Source organism: Amia ocellicauda, chromosome 8, assembly GCF_036373705.1.
Source record: "Amia ocellicauda isolate fAmiCal2 chromosome 8, fAmiCal2.hap1, whole genome shotgun sequence".
Taxonomy (NCBI): Eukaryota; Metazoa; Chordata; class Actinopteri; order Amiiformes; family Amiidae; genus Amia; species Amia ocellicauda.
Window position 1 is genome coordinate 33851166 of NC_089857.1, and position 26816 is coordinate 33877981.

The 26816-nt window shown below is 35.0% G+C and overlaps 1 protein-coding gene across 3 annotated transcripts in view; it reads right to left on the bottom strand.

The window, feature by feature from the left end:
• Positions 1-12386: 12386 nt before the first annotated feature.
• Positions 12387-26816, bottom strand: part of rorb (RAR-related orphan receptor B) — a 34830-nt gene continuing 20400 nt past the window's right edge. Inside the window, exons 1-10 of one of the 3 annotated variants that reach the window (XM_066711152.1) lie at positions 22609-22761; positions 20445-20530; positions 19688-19829; positions 18582-18992; positions 15637-15758; positions 14819-14951; positions 14269-14376; positions 13741-13851; positions 12779-12894; positions 12387-12624 (exon numbers count right to left, since the gene is read on the bottom strand). In XM_066711152.1, coding sequence (XP_066567249.1) covers positions 12469-12624; positions 12779-12894; positions 13741-13851; positions 14269-14376; positions 14819-14951; positions 15637-15758; positions 18582-18992; positions 19688-19829; positions 20445-20530; positions 22609-22648 — 1425 coding nt within the window. In that variant the 5' untranslated portion in view covers positions 22649-22761 and the 3' untranslated portion in view covers positions 12387-12468. Of the gene's footprint in view, positions 12625-12778; positions 12895-13740; positions 13852-14268; positions 14377-14818; positions 14952-15636; positions 15759-18581; positions 18993-19687; positions 19830-20444; positions 20531-22608; positions 22762-26816 lie in introns of those variants that run through there. The other 2 variants (XM_066711153.1, XM_066711154.1) reach the window with 2 other exon arrangements.

Consider the following 26816-nt stretch of genomic DNA (forward strand, 5'->3'; position numbering starts at 1 on the left):
TGGGATGTGGTGGAACGGGAGCTTCGTGCCCTGGATGTGCATCCCACAAATCTCCATCAACTGCAAGATGCTATCCTATCAATATGGGCCAACATTTCTAAAGAATGCTTTCAGCACCTTGTTGAATCAATGCCACGTAGAATTAAGGCAGTTCTGAAGGCGAAAGGGGGTCAAACACAGTATTAGTATGGTGTTCCTAATAATCCTTTAGGTGAGTGTATATATATATATATATATATATATATATATATATATATATATATATATATATATATATATATATATATATATATATATAGGAGATGCATATACACTACCACTACTACTACCAAGTTTTACAACACCCCCATTTTTCCATTTTTTATTGAATTTTAAGCACAGTTTTTAAGTACAGTTTCCCAAAGCAGACCCAAAGCCAGAATCAGAAGACAAGTTTCTATGAGTCAACAGCTTGTGTGATTGGCGGCTCACAGGCAACAGCTTCAAGCACAGCTTAACACTGTTCGAAGTAAGCAAGTCTGTTTCAAGTGTGAAGAGAAGACTTCGAGCTGTAGGTTTGACAGGTCGAGTGGCAGGAAGAAGGCCATTGCTAAGATGGCAAAATAAGAAAAAGAGGCTTGCCTGGGCCATGAAGCACTGCCAGTGGACTACCGAAGACTGGAAGAAGGTCTTATGGAACGATGAATCAAAATTTGAAATCTTCGGTTCATCACGCAGGGTTTTTGTACACTGTGCAGTAGGCACTGAAAGGATGGTTCCTCAATGTGTGACACCAACTGTCAAACATGGAGGAGGTGATGGTCTGGGGCTCTTTTGCTGGATCCAGAGCCAGCGACTTGCACAGAGTGAGTGGCACCCTGAACCGAAACCCAAAACATGGGATGAACTGGACAGAAAGGTGAAAGAAAAAGCAATTTACAAGTGCAACACATTTGTGGGAAGAACTTTGGTGTTCTAAAACATTTGACTGGTAGTGTATATGTGTGTGTGTATATATATGTTCATATTCAGACATCTCAGGATTTAAATGCTAAAACAAAATAAATAAATAATATATACTGTATATACAGCTCTGGAAAAAATTAAGAGACCACTCCAAGTTCAATATATATCAATATATACTCCAATATACACTCACCTAAAGGATTATTAGGAACACCTGTTCAATTTCTCATTAATGCAATTATCTAACCAACCAATCACATGGCAGTTGCTTCAATGCCTTTAGGGGTGTGGTCCTGGTCAAGACAATCTCCTGAACTCCAAACTGAATTTCTGAATGGGAAAGAAAGGTGATTTAAGCAATTTTGAGCGTGGCATGGTTGTTGGTGCCAGACGGACCGGTCTGAGTATTTCACAATCTGCTCAGTTACTGGGATTTTCACGCACAACCATTTCTAGGGTTTACAAAGAATGGTGTGAAAAGGGAAAAACATCCAGTATGCGGCAGTCCTGTGGGCGAAAATGCCTTGTTGATGCTAGAGGTCAGAGGAGAATGGCCGACTGATTCAAGCTGATAGAAGAGCAACTTTGACTGAAATAACCACTCGTTACAACCGAGGTATGCAGCAAAGCATTTGTGAAGCCACAACACGTACAACCTTGAGGCGGATGGGCTACAACAGCAGAAGACCCCACCGGGTACCACTCATCTCCACTACAAATAGGAAAAAGAGGCTACAATTTGCACAAGCTCACCAAAATTGGACAGTTGAAAACTGTAAAAATGTTGCCTGGTCTGATGAGTCTCGATTTCTGTTGAGTCATTCAGATGGTAGAGTCAGAATTTGGCGTAAACAGAATGAGAACATGGATCCATCATGCCTTGTTACCACTGTGCAGGCTGGTGGTGATGGTGTAATGGTGTGGGGGATGTTTTCTTGTCACACTTTAGGCCCCTTAGTGCCAATTGGGCATCGTTTAAATGCCACGGCCTACCTGAGCATTGTTTCTGACCATGTCCATCCCTTTATGACCACCATGTACCCATCCTCTGATGGCTACTTCCAGCAGGATAATGCACCATGTCACAAAGGTCCAATCATTTCAAATTGGTTTCTTGAACATGACAATGAGTTCACTGTACTAAACTGGCCCCCACAGTCACCAGATCTCAACCCAATAGAGCATCTTTGGGATGTGGTGGAACGGGAGCTTCGTGCCCTGGATGTGCATCCCACAAATCTCCATCAACTGCAAGATGCTATCCTATCAATATGGGCCAACATTTCTAAAGAATGCTTTCAGCACCTTGTTGAATCAATGCCACGTAGAATTAAGGCAGTTCTGAAGGCGAAAGGGGGTCAAACACAGTATTAGTATGGTGTTCCTAATAATCCTTTAGGTGAGTGTATATATATATATATATATATATATATATATATATATCTTCACTTTCAAATGTCAAATTATTTAACACAATTATATTCTGAGAAGATGTACACATTGAAAACACTTTGAACAAACAAAATGAAAATGTTATTAAATCGACACTATTTTATTGCTACCCCCCACTCAAAGGACTATTATCTGTATATCATGTATAAATAAACAATGTACTCAGAGGCCGAAGCCCACCTTCAAAATACTTTGTATAATTTACCACCCCATTTAAAAAAATGAAACACCCAATGCTACAAAATATTAAAAAAAGATATATATTTACTTAATGTTTACTTAAAGTTAAATTCAATTAAGTCCCTATTTAATGTGACACTTACTATTACTACTACTTATTTATGTATTTGTCCTCATTAGAAAAAACCGGATGGTAACAGCTCGACTGTAAACCTTTTCTGAATACGGCCACCAGGATGTGTCTTTCTAGGCTCAGTTTATATACCGAACATTGTAGATCAGCACCACTATTTTTTTTTTTGTCAATGTATGTTCCACTCCTCTGTTCAATGATCTACCACAGGCAAATGCAGATAATTACAAGAGCATTCTGGGACTGAGGGTAAAATGTTAGACAAGCAAGAAGACTGCTGACCTGCACTTTTAACCAGCATTGCAAATTAAATACCTAAGGGGAATACTTGGATGTAGACTGTGATTGTTACCTTTGTACAACAAGTCACAGTATATTTAATTCATTAGGTTAAAGCTTTGTGCATCATACATGGTTGTTTCGGGAAACTCTTTCCCAAACCAACAGTCACTCTTGATCAGAAGTTTGAGTATCACAAACCAAGATATGTAAAGAAACAATAACACTACAGTGACAGATGAAACTGGTCACAGTTCCAAGTGGCCACAATGCCACTGAGAAAAAGCAAGAGAGTTTAAATAGGATAACACACAGCTGTTTTTATGGGTTTGTGATTGCAATCAAGTTCTCCTCTAGCAACAACACACTCTCACCTGACAGTCCCTGCCCTGTGAACCCGATCTCAATTGCCCACACAATTTACAGCTGTTACAGTGAGGGAAAAAAGTATTTGATCCCCTGCTGATTTTCTACGTTTGCCCACTGACAAAGAAATGATCAGTCTATAATTTTAATGGTAGGTGTATTTTAAAAGTGAGAGACAGAATAACAACAAAAAAATCCAGAAAAACGCATTTCAAAAAAAGTTATAAATTGATTTGCATGTTAATGAGGGAAATAAGTATTTGATCCCCTATCAATCAGCAAGATTTCTGGCTCCCAGGTGTCTTTTATACAGGTAACGAGCTGAGATTAGGAGCACTCTCTTAAAGGAAGTGCTCCTAATCTCAGCTCGTTACCTGTATAAAAGACACCTGTCCACAGAAGCAATCAATCAATCAGATTCCAAACTCTCCACCATGGCCAAGACCAAAGAGCTGTCCAAGGATGTCAGGGACAAGATTGTAGACCTACACAAGGCTGGAATGGGCTACAAGACCATCACCAAGCAGCTTGGTGAGAAGGTGACAACAGTTGGTGCGATTATTCGCAAATGGAAGAAACACAAAATAACTGTCAGTCTCCCTTGGTCTGGGGCTCCATGCAAGATCTCACCTCGTGGCGTTTCAATGATCATGAGAACGGTGAGGAATCAGCCCCGAACTACACGGGAGGATCTTGTTAATGATCTCAAGGCAGCTGGGACCATAGTCACCAAGAAAACAATTGGTAACACACTATGCCGTGAAGGACTGAAATCCTGCAGCGCCCGCAAGGTCCCCCTGCTCAAGAAAGGACATGTACAGGCCCATCTGAAGTTTGCCAACATCTGAATGATTCAGAGGAGAACTGGGTGAAAGTGTTGTGGTCAGATGAGACCAAAATCAAGCTCTTTGGCATCAACTCAACTCGCCGTGTTTGGAGGAGGAGGAATGACCCCAAGAACAACATCCCCACCGTCAAACATGGAGGTGGAAACATTATGCTTTGGGGGTGTTTTTCTGCTAAGGGGACAGGACAACTGCACCGCATCAAAGGGACGATGGACAGGGCCATGTACCGTCAAATCTTGGGTGAGAACCTCCTTCCTTCAGCCAGGGCATTGAAAATGGGTCGTGGATGGGTATTCCAGCATGACAATGACCCAAAACACACAGCCAAGGCAACAAAGGAGTGGCTCAAGAAGAAGCACATTAAGGTCCTGGAGTGGCCTAGCCAGTCTCCAGACCTTAATCCCATAGAAAATCTGTGGAGGGAGCTGAAGGTTGCCAAACGTCAGCCTCGAAACCTTAATGACTTGGAGAGGATCTGCAAAGAGGAGTGGGACAAAATCCCTCCTGAGATGTGTGCAAACCTGGTGGCCAACTACAAGAAACGTCTGACCTCTGTGATTGCCAACAATGGTTTTGCCACCAAGTACTAAGTCAAAGGGGTCAAATAGTTATTTCCCTCATTAACATGTAAATCAATGTATAACTTTTTTGAAATGCGTTTTTCTGTTTTTTTTTGTTATTCTGTCTCTCACTGTTAAAATACACCTACCATTAAAATTATAGACTGATCATTTCTTTGTCAGTGGGCAAACGTACAAAATCAGCAGGGGATCAAATACTTTTTTCCCTCACTGTACAATTATATGTACTATGTGTCATGTTTTTATTGGTTATATTTGTAGTGTGGAAGACATGTCTCAAACAATGATTTACAAATTACAGGTAGTTGCTGAAAAAGACTTAATAAGACACATGACTTACTTTATATATTTTATTTTTTTAGCATTGAAGAAAGAAAACAAACATTGATTGTCATTTACAGCAAACATTCAGAATATTCTGTGCATTAGAAAATTAACTAACATTATTTAACTACTCATTTTTAAGAACTGGAAATAAACAATAATCTTTACATTCTAAAGTAATGTAAAACATGAGATGCCTTACATAATTAAGTTTTGTATTTACAATTGGAAAAAAAAAGACCAGAAGTTCCACTTTTCTGGGTACATCAAAATCTGATTGAAACTGCATTGATGGCAGGGGTATGCAACATAAAACATTAATATCATTTATATGTCAAATAATATATTATCAAAATTCCCATCTCCAAACGTTGGGGCAGCCATTTGTTAAAGGAATCTAGGAATCCACATTTTTCCCCCCGAAACACACAGACAATATAATGGATTATAAACACAAATTTATTTTTCCATTATTGATGTGAAAGACCCGGGAACTATAACAAAACAACATCATGTAGTCCCTTTTACAAATATGAAAATATATATATTTCTAATTGAGCTCAAACATTTTCTAGAAAGACTTGGCAAAGCCTGAATCAGTTATATTACTTTAACTCTCTTCATATTAATAAAAAAGCCACAAACACCTGTGGTTACATTTACAGAATGCTTAGCTGTACAGAAGTATTGCTAAAATAGATAGTATTCTTTGTTCCTTTAAGTTTATTTGATTATAAGCCCAAGCTTAGTTTTTAAATTTCCAAGCTTAAAAAAAGGTTGTAGCCAAACTTCCAAACTGGTAAAACGATAAAACTGAAAATATATTATCTTAATGATTTCACAGGTATTATTGCAAAAGAAAACATCTTGCACATTATATTCTTAGTGAATTACGATTTTTCCTTATTTTTCCTAATGTCCAGTATCTGCTTAATACTGTTCAAGGCAAAGCTATTCTGAACAGGTTTTCCTGGAGATGCACATTTGTATATTTGGGTTGTATTACACATCAGGGTGAAGATGGAACACAAGGCAGCTGTTATTTAGCGATATCAATCATCTGTACCAGGAGCATGTGGTCATTCAACAATGGGGATGACAACCCCCTTTAAAGATTATATATAGAAAAAAGGATTGGTTGAGTTCTATAAAACTTCAGACTTGACATGAAAACCATTGCATAAAGATGTGAACCGTGTAGTGTTAACTGAACATTCAGTTAAAACTCTTTGGAAACTGCAGAAAACCAGAAGAAAAATGATAAGGGCATACTTGAGTCAAAACAGTACAGAGGAAAACACAAAACCATTAACAGATCTATTACAATCAGTTCTTCATTATGAAAATTATCAAAAACAAACATTATGTTGATTGTATGATGAGGCCTCTGTATCAATAACATTTGCTTTATTCTGTCCCCACATGAGGAAATGTCTATAAAACCTTAAAATATAATTTTGCAAAAATGTATGAATTCATTTTTTTTGCTTAGTATGTACAACAGGGAGGAGGAGACTCTAATTATTGTTTGTGTGGCAATTTAATTTTAAAATATGATTATTTCCCCAGTTAATCTGGACTTCAATATGCCAATATGTAAATGCATTTTTCCAGTGATGCTTTTAAGCTACTCCAATCTAGGTTTGGCAATAATGATAAAGTACTTCATTATTGGTTACAGGTGCTACATAGTCTTGGAGGTGGGTGGATTCCTTATCAGATTGCTCATTTGAAAATCTAAAGATCTAAACAGCATACTCTTTTTACTTATAAGGAATAAATAACATTTTTTGGGAGCCTTCACACTAGGCATCAAATGATTACCATGTTTTTGTACTTTTCTAAATACACTATAGCAGTGTGAGAGGTGTGGTAACAGGCCTAGGCTCTTGTTGTCTTTACTTGTGGTACTTAACTTGCAGTCTAAGGTTAACTATTCTGTATTACTTCAGGGTCCTCATTACATTGATTACGTCCATAACACCACTTCATTTTTGAAGTACTATGAATAGGAGAGTCACAACCCTTTGAACATAAGCCTCATCCCCAATACATACATACAATACATTTTGTTAAATGTCCCAAAATCATTTGTTACAGAGTTTACTATTGGTACATCTTTTCTCTTCATTCAGTCAGTTAAATAAAACACATATGTCAGTTTGTCATGAAAACTGAAAATTGTACAATGTTTAAAATGTATTTTTGTAATGACACGCATAATCTGAATCCAATCAATCATGAAAAAGTGGATATATAACAATCTCTTTACTTATCAACCTACACTCAAATGTGCAAGTGTAGGATATCACTATAGATGACGGATGAAGAAAGAACCAATAGAAGCAGTATATATATATATATATATATATATATATATATATATATATATATATATATATATATATATATATATATTCACCATCTTGTTGTGTAAGTCAAACGACCATTGACTCTCCACTCACATGTACTGTTATGTATTCAGTAGTACACTGACTACAGCTTCAGAATATTCAGTGAGAAAGTCTAGCCCTCCCCACACAACCACATACAAAATAATACACAACTGCTTAATTGTATGAGACAACATGCAAAATCCCAAACCAAAAAAACAACAAATCAATCTTACAATGTAAGCATCATGACAAGAATATGCTTTCAGTTATTGCTACAATACCTAACACAGTTGTATTCTCTCTCAAACCTTTTTTCACAGCCTAACCAGAAACAAACATTAATACTCTTTAGCTGAATTCACTGTGTATTTCTGCATGGACTGGATAGAGGGCAGCTTGAATGATGTGCCAGTGTGTTTATCAATATTAACTTTCCCTTTCTATATATTTTACTGGGATGTGTTTTTTCAGATAATCTTAACATCTCAATCAGCATATCATGAACACCATATACATTATATTCTAAATGGCCAAAAATCTATTTTTTAACATAGATTTACAAGTGTGGATTCTGAGTATTGACATATTCTAGATGTTTAAAATGTAGTTCCATCAAACAATGCTATATGCCATTATATTGACCACAGGAATGCTAGGAAGTGTCATGGAAGTTGCAGAATATCTTAAAACAAGATGTGTAAGCAGGTGAATACGTCCGTTCCAGTGTATATGGTTCTGGAGTCAGTGGGCCTCTCTCTTGTGAAGTGTAGACTGGACAAATGGTATAACATCCTCTAGAAAGTGATACAACTCAGCTGGATTTACAGGGCTGTGCATCCCCAGAACAAAGGAGCCAATCACCTTGACCAGAAAAATAAGAGGCAATAGAACTGTAGGCCTGGGGCCATTAGCGATGTTATTATTTACTGCCCATAGGCCAGACTAAATCACTTTGACCTACCTGCAAATCGCAAACTCCGAAGTTGTACCCTATTGCTTCTTGATTCATAAATAGTATAAAGTGGCTTCTAACAATAAATAAAACCATGACAGGCACCAGATTTGTACTTTGCGATTCACAGCCAGGTCAGTGTTTTTATTTGCTCTAGCCCATAGTTTGATTGTCTATTTGGTTCAGTTTCTGTGTTTATCCCTCTGCATGCTTGTGCTGTCCCCTCTTTTGTATTTCTCTCTGTAGTGGGGGCTTACTAGTTTATCCAGGTTATAACAGTGAATTCAGCTAAGAGGTCTTCATCCCACTAACACCATTAAAAGCCTTGTCTGGGTATCTCCTACTCTGAATAGTATGGGTCTCTTATTTTCAAATGGACATGTTCTCTTATTTTATGCACAAAGAAAGATCCCTGAGTAAGACACAGTGCAATTTCTGCATCTATATATGATTGTCTTTGAACAGTAAGCAATAACTGAAAAAAGTAAATATAGCATTGTCAATAAGTAGAAGGCCTTGCTGGTTTGCCTACTTGGAGACTAATGCCGGACTCATGGTCCATTCCATGGCAGTGAGACCTAGTTGGGCAGCATGAGCTCAAATTGTTATACATCTCTAGGAGAAAACATAACCTCCATTAGATTTCCAATAGATTGTTTTGCAAATACTAATTTTGCCCTTCATTAATCACCTTATAATACTACTTTTAAATATATGTACATACAGAAACAGAAAAGAATCCTTCATAGCGTTATTTGAAACTGAGAAATCATAACATTAACACCTTATAGTATTTATAATTGCAGTACCAGTCACTAACATTGTCTATTTAACCCCATTATGTTACTGTGCTGAATATTAATAGTTCACTTTGACTTCCCTTGACAGATAATAAAGCCAATGTATGGTTTAATATTGTTTATGAAAATATATAGAGTCGTAAGACCAACTATTTAACAGCTGCTGTATCTCTTTTTATTACTGGTTTTGGATAGTACTTATTGTAATTATTGAAATTCAAAGTGCATGTTATCAAGGATTACACTAACAAATATTGTAGAGAAACAAAGCAAATTCCCAGATTGTGTTTGTTTCCACTGGCTGATGAATTGTACAACATACTTTACCAATAAGGGCATACAATGCATCAACCAATTAAAAATGTCTGAAAAACAAGGGAGTTAATCTACAACTTAAAATATATCATAGTGGAAAGTCTGGTCAGTGTGGCTTCAGGCAGAAAAGATAAATTCAAATTCAAATGCAGTGAAGAATAATTTGTCAAATGATCTTACCTCTTTTTAATAAATAATCAACAAAAATTCATTATAAACTCTGAAATGTACAAATGCGGGTTTCCAGTATGAATTCACATGGGGAGTTTGAGAAAATGTTTTTTTTTAATATTTAATAAAGCTCTTTAAAGTGCTTTGTATTTATTTTGTATTGTATGTTTTACTATGGTAAAATATTTATCAAGGGTAGTGTTAGTCTGCATCCTATTCATACATGCAATAATAACATAAAATATATAATTATTGAAAGGATGGGTCAATAAATATCATACAGCCACACAAACACACATACATATGTACACAATATGATTAGAAATTATGAATGCAAAACAAGATCATGGCACACTATTCACACAGTACTGTATATGTATGATTTTGGTAATTTATTTTAAACTGCTTCCACCTAGTGGAGTAAATGAGAATTTCTGAGAAACATTTTAAAATGTATGCTCGCCAGTTTTTTTTAATTATTGAACTCAAAACTAAATGTTTTAAAATGCTCACATGTTATGAACTGCTGGTAGTTCTTTACAGTAGAAGTGTTTAAATCTGAGTTCAAATGAGAAACACATTGGCAACAGATAAAATGAGATAAAAAGGCAGTGTTACTAACTTTTAAGTCCCCTGAGTAGTCAAAATAAATTAAACAAAAACAAACTAACCAAAAGCAGTTAATATCATTGGGCACATGATTTATTCAAATTACATTTAAACAAAAAATGAACTTATGAAAAAACATGCTGAGAAGCTCAGAGATATATTGCCAAAACTGCACACTAAGTGATTGTCTATCACAGCTTGCCTGCTGGAGTTTCAGTGGAATGACTTATAATACCCTGTATTCTAGCATCATTGCAAAGTGCTCCATGGCTTGAAAACTTGAGATTGTTTTGTGCTTTATTAAACAAACTCAAGAGGGGTGGACACTACCAGTGGACAAAAAAATTGCTGGCTTTCAAATTTGTCTTAAGCTATTTATCAGAAAACTAAAATTCAACAACAAATATACAGTAAATACAGAATGCTTCATGTACTCTACCCTACAAAACAGCAAAGAAACGATGTGTATGGCTATCCCACCATGTATACCAACTCCTTACATTACCTATTTAAACCGGCCTACAAAAAGACAACTTGAAGTACATTAATTGGAAGTGAATAATATACATAGTTGTATGAATTGATTATTATCCACATTATTAGCTGGCATGCAAGAATTAAGGGCATGCTAAATACATCCGTACATGACTTTGCATATACATTCTTGCATTGTGCTAAATAATACAGGAATTAAAATGCTTCCAGTGATAATTGTACATATGATTAATATATATGCATTATACTATTTTGTTGGACTAAATTATGCTCTAATTACTGCTTAGTCCCTTTAAAGCATAATGTCCAGAACTCATGGTATGAACATATATTTATTTCAGAATTATTTGTGTTTTATGCCATTATTTTAGTGATCTAATGTGTTCTTCTCTAATGTAATTCAATAAGGATGCTGGAAACGCATGGAGGAATTTAGAAGTTTCTGGAAAACTGAATCACAGTCAAAAAGCAACTAGGAAGTTTCCTTATGAGATAAAAATAGAATTTCAGTGCTGGAGTAGAGTGGCTTCTTTCATAAAGAGTTGGTTTTGAGCAAAGTACGTATTTCACGTAGTTATTATTTTTTAAGTAACTATTGCATTTTAGCTTTCATATAGAATATTGTGCCAATAAAAAATACCCTGTTCACAGAATTCCTACAGCTTTCCGAGTATAGTATCAAAGTAATTATTGCTGTTCTTGTGAGAATCCTTCATTGTACTAGCCTTAAACTGAGAGTATATGTAGGCCAACTGTGCAAAAAGATTTCAACACTGCAATCTGAAGTTTTACAAACATAGGATCAGCCCAGGCATATCTAGTAGTATAAAGCTATAGTTGTAGTGCAGTATGAAGAATAGTAAACCCACGGATCAAATTCTATCCAATAATAAGTACTGCTGCTCTTCTAAAGGAATTCAGTCATTGTTGACGTTGCAGCTACAAAGGATGGTGAATCTGTTAACTCAGATTTCTTTTCACAAAAATATATATTCATATGTCAAAGTACCTATTTTTTTAAACATTAAATGTCCTCAGTTTGAATATCCTCTTTACACAAACATATCTAAACAATCCAGACAAGGCTTCATTAAAATGCAACCAACCCATTTCCTTTGTTCCCGGTATATCACAAAAGTCTTTTACAAGTCCCATTTCAATATTACAAAATCTGTACATGTAAAACTAACAAAAACATAGAAAACAAATCATTAGCCTTCTATGGTGATTTTGTCTTAAATTACAACTAAGCCCAAAACAGAACAGGAATTAATACTGTAATGTTCTGCTCTGCTCTAGTTTATATCTACAATAATATTCTAATACCCCCCACCCCTCTGCTTAGGAAAAGCTCAATCTTTCCCTCCTGCCTGCAATATCAAATCAAAAACCAAAAGACAAAATAAACTTACCCGAATAAAAGACAACTTACAATTTTCTAAGTCTGTACATTTCTGGTCAGTTCTGAAAAGCCCCTTATAATAGGTGCATATTTACATTCTTTAAACTGTATCGGTGAATACAACTGTAATAAATGCTTGTTTTGTTTGTTCTTCATTCTCCGTTCACAGATTGCTTAATTTGTTACTGGTCCACTCCAATGGCGTTGCTGGGGCCTCTAGTCACTTGGGCCCTGTTGCCGAGTCTGGATTGAAAAGCTCTTTATACAATGGAGGAAAGAGCATGTTGACAGTTTCTGGGTGTAACTGCTTAAATGCCTGTAATTCCTCTGTATGCAGGGTACAAAGTGCTGATAATGTAGGGATTCTGGCAATCAGCTGTAAAACAAATGGGAAAACACTGTTAGGATGGGTTAGATTGTTACAGGCCTTCATTTGAAAGGGATAGTGAAGGTTGGCTTTCTGAATCCGAGGCTCATTAAATACTTTTTGCAAAACATTAAGACAAATCTCTTGCATGCTGAACTCATACTTTTGCCAGGGAGTCTTCATCCAAGTGGTTCTTCTGCATCACATGTTGTAGTGCAAAGTAAATTTTCTCCTGTAGCTTCTGCACTTTCCTGGGTTCCATCAGCCATGGACGGTCTACTCCAAGACAAACCGAAAAAGACAATGAAAAATTATTCCCTGGACGCATTACATTTTCAAAGTTATAGAAGACAAACACTGAATTGTCTATGGGTATTTTTAGAAATATGGGCTATTTAAAAGGAAATTCCCTAAGGATTATTTATTTACCCATCTTTAATCTTTTTTAGTGTAAGACATGTATTTCTGTCCTGCCCTTAAAGCTATAATGAACTTTACTAACCATATAAATTTCTTAATTAAATCATGCATATTTGATGACAAAATAATGACAATTATTATGGTTATACAATCCTTAAGGAAAACTGACAACTCACATTGCAAAGTGAATGTACACACTAAATTACACAGTGCCTTGCAAAGGTATGCCGACCCTCACACAGTATTCACATTGTGTTGCTTTAAACCTTGCAGTCATGACACTTTAAAGTAGGAATTAATATATACTACATACACAACCTACGCCACACATTCAAAGCAAAAACAAAAAGAAGAAAATGGAAAATGAATATGAAATAAAATGGAAAAGTCATGTTTGCATAAGTTTTCAAACCTTTTGGTGTGGCAAAACTAAATTATTTCAGGTGCAGAAAATGACTAACAAGCCACACAATTAGTTGAATGGCCTCTGTCTGGCAATAACTGTACCGAGCCGGTGTGCAAAGTTGGTATCAGAAAAGACTTGTGGCTGTAATCGCTGTCAAAGGTGCTTCCACCAAATATTGAGTTGAGGGTTCTGAATACTTATGCAATCAACATTATTTTGTTTCTCTATTTAAATGAAATCATAAAACTGCCCATCTCCAAAAACATGTTGCTTTAGAATCAGAAATCCATTTTCCTTACCAGTTGATATCAGGACTGCTGCTGAAAATAAAGCAATCTCTTCCTCTGTGAGCTGAAGGGAGCACAGACTTTTGGCAAAGTCAAAGGCTGCACTTACTAGATCCTCAGACCCTACAGAAGTACACAAGATATATTTTAAGAAAATTAGGAAGAAACAGTAGGAAGAAAATCCCCAAAATTGATCTAAACAAAGTCATTTTAATTTTCACAGAAATTGTAATTATGATTTCATGCTGCAAACTATTGCATACTAGTAACACAATTCCTTAACACGATGCTTGGAAACACATCCAGAAAAGGCTATGATGTTTCAGATAAAGTGATACTGTAATTTGTCCATCAATTTGTATTGACACGTGGTTTAAACAGAACTTTGAGAAGACCTGGTGGGAATCAGGAAATAACCTGACTTTCAAATAGGCTTTGCACATTTGCATATATTTTTTTAAACATCCTAGTGACTTATTTTTATGTATTTATTTACTTAGATATTGGTATCATAATCAAAGAGAGAGTCATCAAAGGTACCTAGGGCTTTGAACATCTGCATCCCTCCATATTTTCCCTCAAAAAGCACAGTGTTGTTCAGTGGGTTGAAGGCACGGCACATTCTCACCAATACAACTTCAAGACAACCTTAAAACAAAAAGGTACCATCTATTTATTTTCAGTGATGATTAACTGAAAAAAAGACATACAAATTATCTTCTGTTTTCTTATAGCACAATTATCTAGATCAAGGCACAATATCATAACAATCTCATTCTGTTTAACCTGGTTTTGGACACAAATAAAACTCAATAATAGAATGATATGATAACGCAGAGAATGTCAAACCTGGTCCCGAAGAACAACATTGTCTTGTTTTTTAACCCCAAATTCATTAATTGGTCAAATATATAAAACAATTTTAACATGTACACAGTTTAACACATGCATTCCTTTTTTTTTAACAGGAACCAACAAGGGTAGTGTTTAAGTGATGCCTGAGAGAGTCATGGTACAAGTGATGACATTTAATTTATGTAATTATTTAAGTCTATTTGCCTCAAGACATTTAAGGGTCTTCTGGCCCTACCTGATTTAAGGAGAAGAATTTGGTCATTCTGACACAACTCCATAAACCCAGTTATCCGCTTGGCAAATTCAACCACATATTGTATGGCATGTGTGATCTGGATTGCACACTGCTGCCACAAGACTTCACGCGTCTACACAAATAAAAGGAAAAGATAAAAGAAACAATAAAAAATTACACACTTAGAATGAAAAGTATTTAAATGAGAAATTAATTCAAAAAGGAAAAGCAAGTAAAATAACACACAGATGACAAGATTTTTGTTTAAGAAAATGTGAATGAAATCAGAAATAGTGCAGATAAGGAATACATGTTTTACAGTGTGAACAAATGTATAAAATAACAATGGAATACAGTATCAGCAGTATTTCCTCAGGTTTATATCAATGCTTGTATCTCACTATCTGCATGAAAGATATTTCAGTACTTTGTATCTTCAGTAGCAATTACAGGAGCATGACATTTAGATGCAAGATGTATTAAAAGCAGCATAAATCATACACCAAATCATACAATTTCACATACATACTGGAAACCAGCTCTTGATAAGGAAACTATAGTACTATTTTTATAACATAGACTAGCTTTGGGAAGAATGGCTCTGTACCATACATAACATGATTAAGCTATTCCTTTGGCAAGTATAGGCCTAAAGCCAAAACATTCACATAGGTCTAAGGATTATTTAGCCAAACAGTACATGGTACAATCTGATGAATGAATGAATCTGAATCTGAGGTGCAGCAAGGCAAACATATCAATTGTTAACTTGCTCTCATGATGTGATGTCAAAGCAAAGAGGATGTGTCTTTTTTTACCTTATTCTGATACATTTTAATTTCTTCATATGTGTGGGTCTGCCATGCCAATTGCTGCAACTCCTCCACAGTGTATTGACATGTCTCCAGATGGGACTTTATAATATTCTGTGCAATTCGATCTGTTAGAAAAACCAGCAAAGATTAAGAAACACGAATAGAAACCTGTCTGAAGTGAAACATTTGGGAAAGGGGAATTAAAAAAAAGATATACTGCCATCTTGAGTAAACTGTATTATGTAATGTTAAGTAACCTTTTTGACAAAACCATGGTGGAAAAAAAATATTCCCACGCAATTAGAAACCACACAAAACACACTTGGAATTTAATGAATAAATCCATCACCAATAAAGAAAATGCTAAAATGTTTATCCAAAGTTATTTTTGTGAAATAGAATTAGTAAGCTTACTTTGATTTGAAACACTGAGTATTCCTGCATATCATCCCATCTCTCTGCTTAATGCAGATTTGAAAATACTGGCAAAGGCATTGGGATACTTTTTACAATCTGCCCTGCATTCTAGACTTTCCCAGTATAAAACTGTCTATTTGGGGCTTTCATTCTCTCATCACACACTCCAGCTTCATATTTTCTACAATGGATACATCCTCGCATAAAGGGATTTTATATAGTGGAATGTGATTATGCATTTGCCTTTAAAACATTTTTGCCTCAGTGTTACAGTTATGTCATTGCCACAGGTCTTACATACTTTTCCTGCAGCTTGTGCATGAACCAGTACCACGTTTTACGCTATTGTTTGAAAATTTGAACTATTTGAACTCTTTGCACTATCAATTTAACCTCCTTCTCTTACAATTTGCCAGGACTGCTGTGCATGCACTGTGGGGGATTAGTAGTCTGTCTTTATATGCAGACAATCTTTTTCTCTGATCCAGTGGTCTGTCTCCCAGTTCCAGTAGCTGTACTCTGAAAAGCCATGGCTACAAATTAAAGCTTTTCTCTTGTCTCCAATATTTGCATCTTGTCAATTTTTTACACAGGTAAAGCATGCTTGTTTCTAGAGTTTCTACTTTAGGTATTATATATTTGTATACTATAGTTCAAAGCAATCAAATTCAATACATTCTTAGAACCCATAATCTGAAATATATATGTTATACTGTTTCACTGAATACCATTTAGACCATGGTAAACTGTCCGCTTGAATTAATAATTGCCACCAGTGTGCCATAATGGTGCTACACTGTTCAGGTTTTCATAATTGTATCTATGGGACAGATTAAATCAGAATTTTGATCCACACACTAAAAGCAAACTACAAACCTGTACTTCATTACAGTTACTTTTGTGAGTAAAAGGAAAGAAACATCTTACAAAAAATGAAGCCGCCACTGAGTACAGTTTTGTAGTTTTTTATTAGCAGGTAGTTCAAAATTTGGTTTAATCCCAGTCTTTATCAATAATAATTATACTAATTTTATTACATTTATAAATTGAACTGACACAGGCACAAATTAGATTTTAAAGAAATGCTTTGGGAGTGTTTACATTTTTGCTGTATCTTTGTTTTTCTTGTATAGCACTGTAACACCATTACAGTAGATACTATTAACAGCATGAAAACCTTTGATTTAGTCTAGGCTTTAATATATTTTTCTCCTCTAACACTTAAAAGTTGAGCTGAGAATCCCTTTTATTACTTATCCCTATTGGAGAATGGTTTGCTGATCAAATACAATTTAAAAATATGTTGTTTAATACTCAAGCCGATCACATCATGCAAATAGAAGTCATTAAAAAACAAACATATAAGGAAGGCCATACTGACCGAGGTAGAATGAACAGACATACATTTAATTACAGTCACTTAAGCAGTTAACATATCAAGCAAGATTTAAAGGTGCATATGCATTCATCTATACATGCTGTGGTTGCCCTTTTAAGAGCTTCATTTTAACCTTTGCAAAAGCAATTGTTACAATTACATTTCAAATAAATTTGGTATATCAAATGATTAGGATTATGCCATTCAGACACTGCAAACTATGGTTCAATTTAAGTTATTATAAAGGCATAAATCAATGTTGATCCAAAACCATTCTATCTGCAGCACTGCCACATTAAACCAAATAAAGCCAAACAGTAAATGGTCTCGTCTTCTCCAGCAGATGGCACAACATAAAAGAGCTCAAAGTGCCTCAGCCTGTTTAAATCAGTGAAACATTTAATTGCAAAAAAACAATGGCTCACAATGCCTTATGCTTTACTGAAGAGGAGATCACAGATGATCTAAGCTTTTGCTGGAAAATGTACTGCAATAAAGTAAAATACGGAGCTGACAATGTGAATGGGGATGCAAAAGGAAATGCATTTGCAAGTGAACAACATTTTTCAATTCTTCAATGTCACAAATTACCCTTAGGAAAGGCAACTTTGAAGTGTTTGTATTGTGACATGATAATAACTCTAAAACACTGCTAGATTGAATCTAAATGAAGAAGAATATGTCTCCACAAAAATGACTGGAAGGGCATAAGGAGTGAATGACAGAACAGTTTACATTTACGGTATAAAGATACTTTGAGATAATTAGGACTGAACTGGCAAAAGTGCATGGTGACACACTGCTCAATATGTAGGAGACAATCACAGTTATAATGTGTGTGCTTGATTGATCTGCCCGAGTATATGATATGAGGAATGTGGTTGCTTTTTTACTAGTGAAACAGATAATGATATATCTGGGATGAACAGCTCATGTATGAGACACAGATCCTTGCAAAGACTTGAAGGAATTCATATCCACCTCGAACGCAAAATCCTTCCATGAAAAATGTAGCCACTATCACTGTTTTTAAGTGTTACTACCAGTAAAGAAAAACACTTTGTTTGGGTTTCCCTCTTGATGTCTACTCTTCTCCAATCTCTTTCTTTGGCAGTACACTAAAAGGACGTGAATCCTGTAAAGGTTTACCTACCTAACTCAGTCATTGTCACCCCGGGAGCTAGCTGCCCATCTGTAAAAGAGCTGTATGTAAACAAGTTCGGTACAGGCGTCAGGTCATAAATAGGCTCCTGCTTGATTTGCTTGATCCCGGTCATGTCTATCCCTGACTGATCGGGAGAAGGCTGAGTGGAGTCCATGCTGTAGAACCCATTAGCCCCTTCCGTTTTTGGCAGGTCGATTATGTGTCCGTTGGAGTACGTTCCCCCGATCTCGTTGTTGAGGTTGCTGAGGCCGTTGCTGATGCTGCTGGTGTAGACACGGGCCAGCGCCTCTGCTTCTCCGTTCTGCTGCTGCCGCTGTTCCTGTAGCCTCTGCTGGTGCTTCTGCACTTCAGCGTACAGGCTGTCTCGCTGCTTCTTGGACATCCTCCCAAACTTCACCGCTACAAGGTGAAGAGCAGCTTATTACACACTCGATCAACCGTGTACAAACAGATCACATGCTGTTTTTTAAGCAAACAAACAAACCACTAAATAAATACATAAATACAGAAACAAATAATAAATAAAAAAGCCACAGGATGTGGTCCTTTTTGGTCTTGTTTGTTTTTATAATGAAACCACACAAGGGACAACACTTCAACATCTCAGACATACTCAGTATTCAATTACAGTTTTAACAGCATTTAATCACCACTAGAAATGTAAGAGTTAGATCCTTTAAATTTTAACCTGGTTTGTTAAATAAGAGACCATTAAACCACTTCCAGAGTTTTTTTGGCAGGTCTGTGTATCCACTAATTGATAACAATTAAATTAATTATATTTCAGATAGAGTTTCAAACTGAATAAAAAACAATATAATTTGGTGAACATATAAGAAATCTTAAGTGAATTACGCATCACAAAAATCCAATTAAAAGACACTCAACACCTAGGGAGACACTTAGGTGACACTTAACACTTAACAATATTCAATATTCGAGTGATAAAACATGTTACTTTCATAACCATTAAAGAGGTGTATTGTCAAACATTTTTTTCTATGCAGAACAAAGTGTGCTGCATTATGATTTTTCCAAAGCTATGCAGATAGGCCACTCCAGGTGGAAATAAATGCCTGTTGCTGATTTCTTACCATCTCGAGACATTCCAAGGGCAAGACACTTCTGTAGTCGGCAGTGCTGGCATCGATTTCGGTTTGTTCTGTCAATTAGGCAGTTTCTCTGTCGAGGGCAGGAATAGGAGGCGTTGTTCTGTTGGCTCCTTCGAAAGAATCCCTGAAAGGTTCCAGAATGAGGGGTTCTGAGTAAATACCGATTGTACAACAGTCATGGAAAAAATGGCTGTTCAAAGATGGATTTGTTTTAGATCTCTGGAGGGAATTAGTATAAGCCATTATCTTGGATCAGCTGTCTCATCTCTGTATACCTAATTGTACACGTTGCTGCCTACAGACATAAACAGCACTGGCAGCTTTAAAGTCCAAATCACCGCCTGAATAGACAGGCATCAGCTCTGATGAAGCAGTGGGCTGAATGAGTCAGAATCATTTGGAAAGCATCTGAAAGTGGTTAATTCAGTTCTTGTATTTTTTTTTTACATTGGAGAGTTCAGCATATAAGAATGTAATTCCCTTGAAAATGATGAGCATGATATTAAATGAGGTTCCTCAGAATCACTGTTTTAATATGTATGATGTGTTATAATTATTTATAACATTTATTTAAAATGGTTTCTCCTTTATGATGAAATTGCTGTATGCTGCTGAACGTATTGATAATGTATGTTTAAACCATCTTTTACCACTGACTTTAATTAATCATAAAATAAGGATTCAACTTGTCCAAAAAGGTTACACTTTAACACAAACATACAGCAAAGAGCTTACTCACCTTACAGCCTTCACATGTGATGACCCCATAATGAATTCCTGATGATTTATCTCCACAGATTTTGCATGGTATAACTTCAATTTGTGCTGAAAAAGAAATATACTGGTTTTATTTTCTCAGTAGGTTTATATTGCCACTGATATCTGTTATACCATTACTTTATAGTGCTATAGTGGTGCAGTGTCACCTGGCAATAGCAAAGCATCTAAATATGTCCAATATGTCAAATTAAATTGAAATCTCTGTTCATTGCAATGGATTATAATTTAACGCCATTATGTCATCAGAGATAATTCCATGTTGTCTGAGTTTTTTATATTGTTTTTTCAGGGTGATTTTAAAGTTTATTCTAAGAAACAATATTAATACATATCACTGCTGTTAAAGTGTTCCGGCTACAGTACAAGCTTCACAAGCAAAAGATCATCTAGCAAGTCAGTTTGCAGACAACAGCTGAACCACTGAATACAGAGGACAGTTATGCTCGTGGATTCTCACATGCTCAACTGCAGCCTGCTCATCATTGTCATGCAGAGAGGATGATCACTTTTATTCTATGGATCACAGTTCACCAGAGTGCACTTTTAGCAAGACTAGGGCATAGTTTTAAAATCCATTTCTGCCGCTGTAGTAATTATGTTAGATTACATAGCTATTAAAATAAACTAATTAATGAACTTGTGCTTCTACACACGAAGAATACATTTACATTAATTTTGATATGGTAACAGGCTGCAGCATCCCAGCCACATGAAAGCAGAATTTGCAAGTGTCATATTTTATACAATGAAAGTATTTTGTGTAATATATTTTTGGTTGGATGCTATTGTTCACTCACTTTATTCTAGATCATGTAAAATGTTTACAGGTCTATAATTATTTTACTTTATTGTATTATTTTATTTTGCTGTACATTTGTTGTATGTTTACCAGTCTGTAAAGTGAACGTAATGGGAGTTTTTTTATTTGGTCCAACGAACCTCACAAAATGTTTATCAAGGTGATTTAGTTTTAAAATATCAAATAGTAAAATACGTATCTAAAATGTGTAAGGGGTCTGTGCATTTAAAAGAATGCGATCTGAAACACCCCAGTTCATTTGTCTCCATATTGTTCTGCTGATACTGCACACCATAAAGAGATTACGATTGTAATGCTAAATTATTTCCTACACATGCTTTGCTATACTAAAAAATGGCTTATCTCATAAAGCATTCTGCAATTAATCTCCCAGTAGTTTAGTTTCCTATATCCAGAGTGTGCAAAACACATTAGTAGGATACACTAACACTGTTTGTTCAGGTTTTATTTCAAAGAATAAAAACAGCTTTCTATGCTTTGTTAAGAAATAATGATGGGAGCATGCAGTACACATCATATAAAAGGTCAAATACGCAAACAAAATAAAAATCCTTATTAGTTTTTATAATGTAATGAACAATAGGTTATACTATTGTGCATTCTCTTTTTTGTGTTATCTGTATACATATTTTCAGGTTTAGAAGCATAACAACAGCCTAAATAATATGATTTTAACAGAACAATTTGCATACCAATCATTAACACTGTGAAAGCACTGTAAAAATGAACACATGAACCATTGAAATTGTGCTTATTCAGTATTCATTTATAACGAACAAATTTAAATATAAACAGAAATGCTTGTTATATATTCTACTCATCTGTTTTTATTAAGCGCAGACCATTTAACTCTAAGAGAGCTACTTACTACATTTGGTACTCATATTTAAGATAAGAAATAAGCATTTGCAATTTATAAATCTAACCAGTTTTGTTAAGAAATATACACAATTCACAGCTTTTAAGTTGGTAAAATAAGCAGATTATTACTCTTAAAGGATACCATATTAAGTACGATTTTAAACACATATTTAGAATTTGTTGAATAAGAGTAACAATTATGAGAAAATAAGAAAACCACATGCTGGCTGAAAACATTAACGACACACAGGATTTGTCTGGCAGACCTTATAAATATCAACAGTTAATGCATTAAGATAACTGAAGAATGTTAGATTAGATGTTATTAGTATAATACAAGCATAACTTGGTATGCACAGATTTTATTTTAAGATATAAAACATGACCAGACATGTTTCTTTTGCATAATTTATAAGAGACTGGAAAGTATCATCAAGCTTACCGACAACATCTGTTTTCATTTTCATCTGATTCTCACACATAGTGTGGAGGGAACTGCTAAAGGGCCACAAAGTACTGCCCAAATGTGCAGACAGTCTCTCTGCTGCACATCAGGATGGTCTTACAGGATAAGCAGCAGAGTACCATAATGAGATTAAAATGAAAGAAGTGTTGAATATGGAATGTTCCATCTTACTAAGTAGGGGATTGGAATGTGAAAGGATAAGGAAATATGCTGGTTTCCACATTTTTGCCTGTTTCTAACCAATTAGTTTCTTCCTCTAACCCAAAACAGCATTCCCACATTAACAACTGTAACTACGGGAAGTGTTCAACCTGGATATTAAATATGCACGCGTATTTAAATGTTAAACATTTTGACTGAAAAAGAAAGGTTACATGTGGATATATGAAATGAAGAGTCCTTCTCTGTCTGCACTAGGAAAATATTCTGTTGAAGGTGGGAACAATGGGTAAATTGATAAGATATTTATGAGAGCTTTTACCTATGTAAAATTGGTTCAAAATTGACAGAATCGAAATATAAATATTTAAGCTGCAAATGTAATACAATCATTGTTTGAATATATATAATATATATATATAATACACAAACAAGACAGATTTCCTGTACCTTTTTCATAGAGGTAATTAGATTTTATCACCCTGTTTATTAGGTTAATCAATTTCAGAAAGCACTTAATTTTATTTATGTATGTAACATTATTTATAGTCACATTATGATCTGCTTTACAAAATGTAGTTGAAAAATGAAGTAAGCACTCATCATGACATGAAATAATTCTTGCATAAAATAAATATGTATTTATTTTATGCCTCTGATCTGATTATGAAGTTTTGCATACAAAGCAAACCCCTGCCCAATAAGCAAGAAAAATAATGGAAATAGGAATTCATTCCTATTTCTTTAATCACTCTTCCAACTCTTTTCATCTATATTCTTGACATATCACATGTCAGGAAGAGGCAGCTCTTTGAACGCCAGTTTACTGGCACTGCACCGGACACACATATTCTAATGCAGGCTGCTAGGGCAAGGCACAGGAAATTAACACAAGATTTCAAAATAACTGGTAGAGAAAAGCTTAGAGAAAAGCATTTCAGCTCACTTCAAGGGTGCTGTCATCAGTCATCAAAGGCAACAGGCATGAATAGTGACACAAATAATTTGGAAAATTCTCTTATCATCTTAATGTGTTTATTAAGCTACTGGCAGTTATTAATTCAACCATATTAAGAATCCAGGCCTAAGCCTTTTAAAAAATACCACAGAACAAGCAATAACAAAATTGTAAGCAATGGAGTCAGTTGTTTAGGTATGGTAGTAACTTTCAACTGCCAAGAAACAACAAAAAAATTAACATTCAGTAATATGCATGGCATAACCACAGACACCATTACTCAGCACACATTGCATAACTTAAATTTTGTTGACTGAAATTAGGTGACTTAACTGCAAAACATTAATGTGTTACATTTATAATACTCATATATAAGCTCTACCGGAATATTCCTCTTTGCCAGAAGCCTTGTCAGCTCAAAGCTTCGTGAATTAGGATCTAAGAATGAATGACCACTGGAGAAAAGGAGACATCAAATAATATGGCACTCATCCCACTGGGAGAGGGAATTCAAATCAATATTTCAACACACTGAACAGTGCAATTGAGTTGTTTCTTTGACATTAAACATTACACTGAGCTATTGTCTTCCATGGAGCATGAAACGAAACACACTCCTTAACAAAGTACACAGATATGACTGCTGAAGTCTGGCATAAATCCATACACAAATAGAACCTGCTGACATTACCTGGAATATTTATCAGCTAAATCAAATTTCCATTCTCTGACATATAAATCTGTTTGTACTTGGATTTGAAAACTAAATAACTAAATATATTTTGTCTCAGTGTCCCATTCAAAACAATAAAACATGCTTACAAGTAATAATTGTCTTGAAAGCTAATAATACAAATAATAACAATTTTTCTAAAAGAAAAATGCGGTTATCATCATGCATCATAATTTGAAGAACATAATTTTAAAAAGACACATTAAAGAGAAAACTGTTTGGCAGTAGAATTCCAAGACTCTTCAGCTGAGAAGAAATGTTAAAAAGCCTATAACAGATTGCTTATGCAGCATTTATTACACTTTCATAAATTACACTTCCACTGTATTTTTCTTGTACACACAGAAGTACATCACTAACAAGCCTTTGAACTTTTCTTCAAACGGTGCCACAGGATCAGAAAGCTACAGATTCCAGTTGACTGAACAGAATCACAACTATTTCCCCATAAACTAGTAATTAATTATATTAACATTTGTGTAAATAAACAATCAAGAATGCAGCTGATAATTAAAAAGGGTCAAGGTAGCAGTTGTCCTGACATACGAACTAATTGGTTAAATTCTGACCCACTTTTTTGACTGCCTTCTCACCATGATTCATGCTTCATCTATTGGATGTGAGTACTGCTGTACAGGAAAGTGATTGAGATCTGAAATGATGACATGAGAAACATGCTTGCTTTTATAAACTTGTACAAACACTCATTAAATAATTCCCATATCATTTCAAACTCATAATTAAATTGACAATAAATTCAAATCAGACCTCTAGTATCTGGTATCTAATTTGAGCACCCTTCAACTGCATATAGTGTAACTCTGAAGAATGACATTCTAAACCACAATATTGGAAGACAAAAAATTTAATATATTCCATCACATAAATACATTATATTAACATGTAATGATATTTAAATTGGACTAAACATAAAATAAATAACTTCAATAATAAGGACAATTTTGTTATCCTTAAAGATCTAAAGTAAAACTATAAAACACTATTGACACATAACATGTAAGCTACAAATGGGGGCTGGGGTTAATTTTCAGTAATGAAAGCCCTTAAACAAATTATGTTAACAACATAAGAGCATAAGAGAGGTTAAAACTAAGAGAAGGTTTCTTGGCCTACATGTTATCAGGTTATGCCTGTGTTTAATTCACTGCAATTAAATAGGAAAGTAATTGGAAGGGTTTCAACTGACAAAAGCAATAACAAAATGTCATCCCAACCACATGGGGTGAATACATTCTCAATCCAACCCAGCCATGCCAAAGGAGTTGACTCCTTTGTCTTAGGGGTAAAATGTGCTTACTGAAGTGCAGACAATCTGGAATCAGATGGCACCTAGACGTTAGAATGGCAATGATGCATACTGTTTCACAAACTGTTCTACAAAAATATTGTTTGTTTATTTTATTTTATTTTTCCTGGGTAGTAAGTGTTATTTCCAAATTGCTTATGCCTCAAAAGTATAGAAAATGTCTATTATTCCACACACACTGCTTTTGTGACCAGGACAGTGATATTTTGATATTCTTTTCGTTCACATAAAGCCGGAAAAAAACTACATATGAATCCAAATTAACATGTATTTATACTAAAGTAATACAAAAATGACTACAAAAGATTTAGAAGTGAGTCGTTTTTTTAGATTTATGATTATACTGTATTTACTGTATTTATTTGGTCACAAAAGCAAAGCTTGTAGGGAATAATAGCCTTTTTCTATACTTTTGAGGCATAAGCAATTAGGAAATAACACTTACTACCCAGGAACAAAAATTGTGTTACATAGTGTTATAATTACCCCAAATATTAACAGTAACAGTTTCTAAATAACTTCCAATATAGTAAATGTTTTGCAGTCACTTTCTGCTGAGTCCTGAACATGGCTCTCTGGAGTATTCTGCGGTTTAGACCTTTTTCACTTTTTCCAAGGATACTTCATGATCACTACTTCATGACTACGATTGACACCAGCATTAGCTGAAGTCTTTTAACGCAGTACACAGGGGCTGCCAAAGGGAACACTTCAACATTCTTTATCTAGTTTAGTGCAAGCCAAAAAAATAAAAAATAAAACAGTTTGAAAAGGAAAGCTTTATTATCACTGTTCTGACACAAGCTCTAAAATTGTAATCCCAGAAGATGATATTAATTATTGCAGGAGTAGAACAGATTGACATGGAACCCATGTAGTGCTGGCAACTATAACATTATTTTTTTGTATTTTGCGGAATATTATAAAGAGAACCCAACAAATTGAGAAAACCCTCCAGAACTCAATATAACACAATTTGAAGGTGAAAAACACATGTAAATGCTATT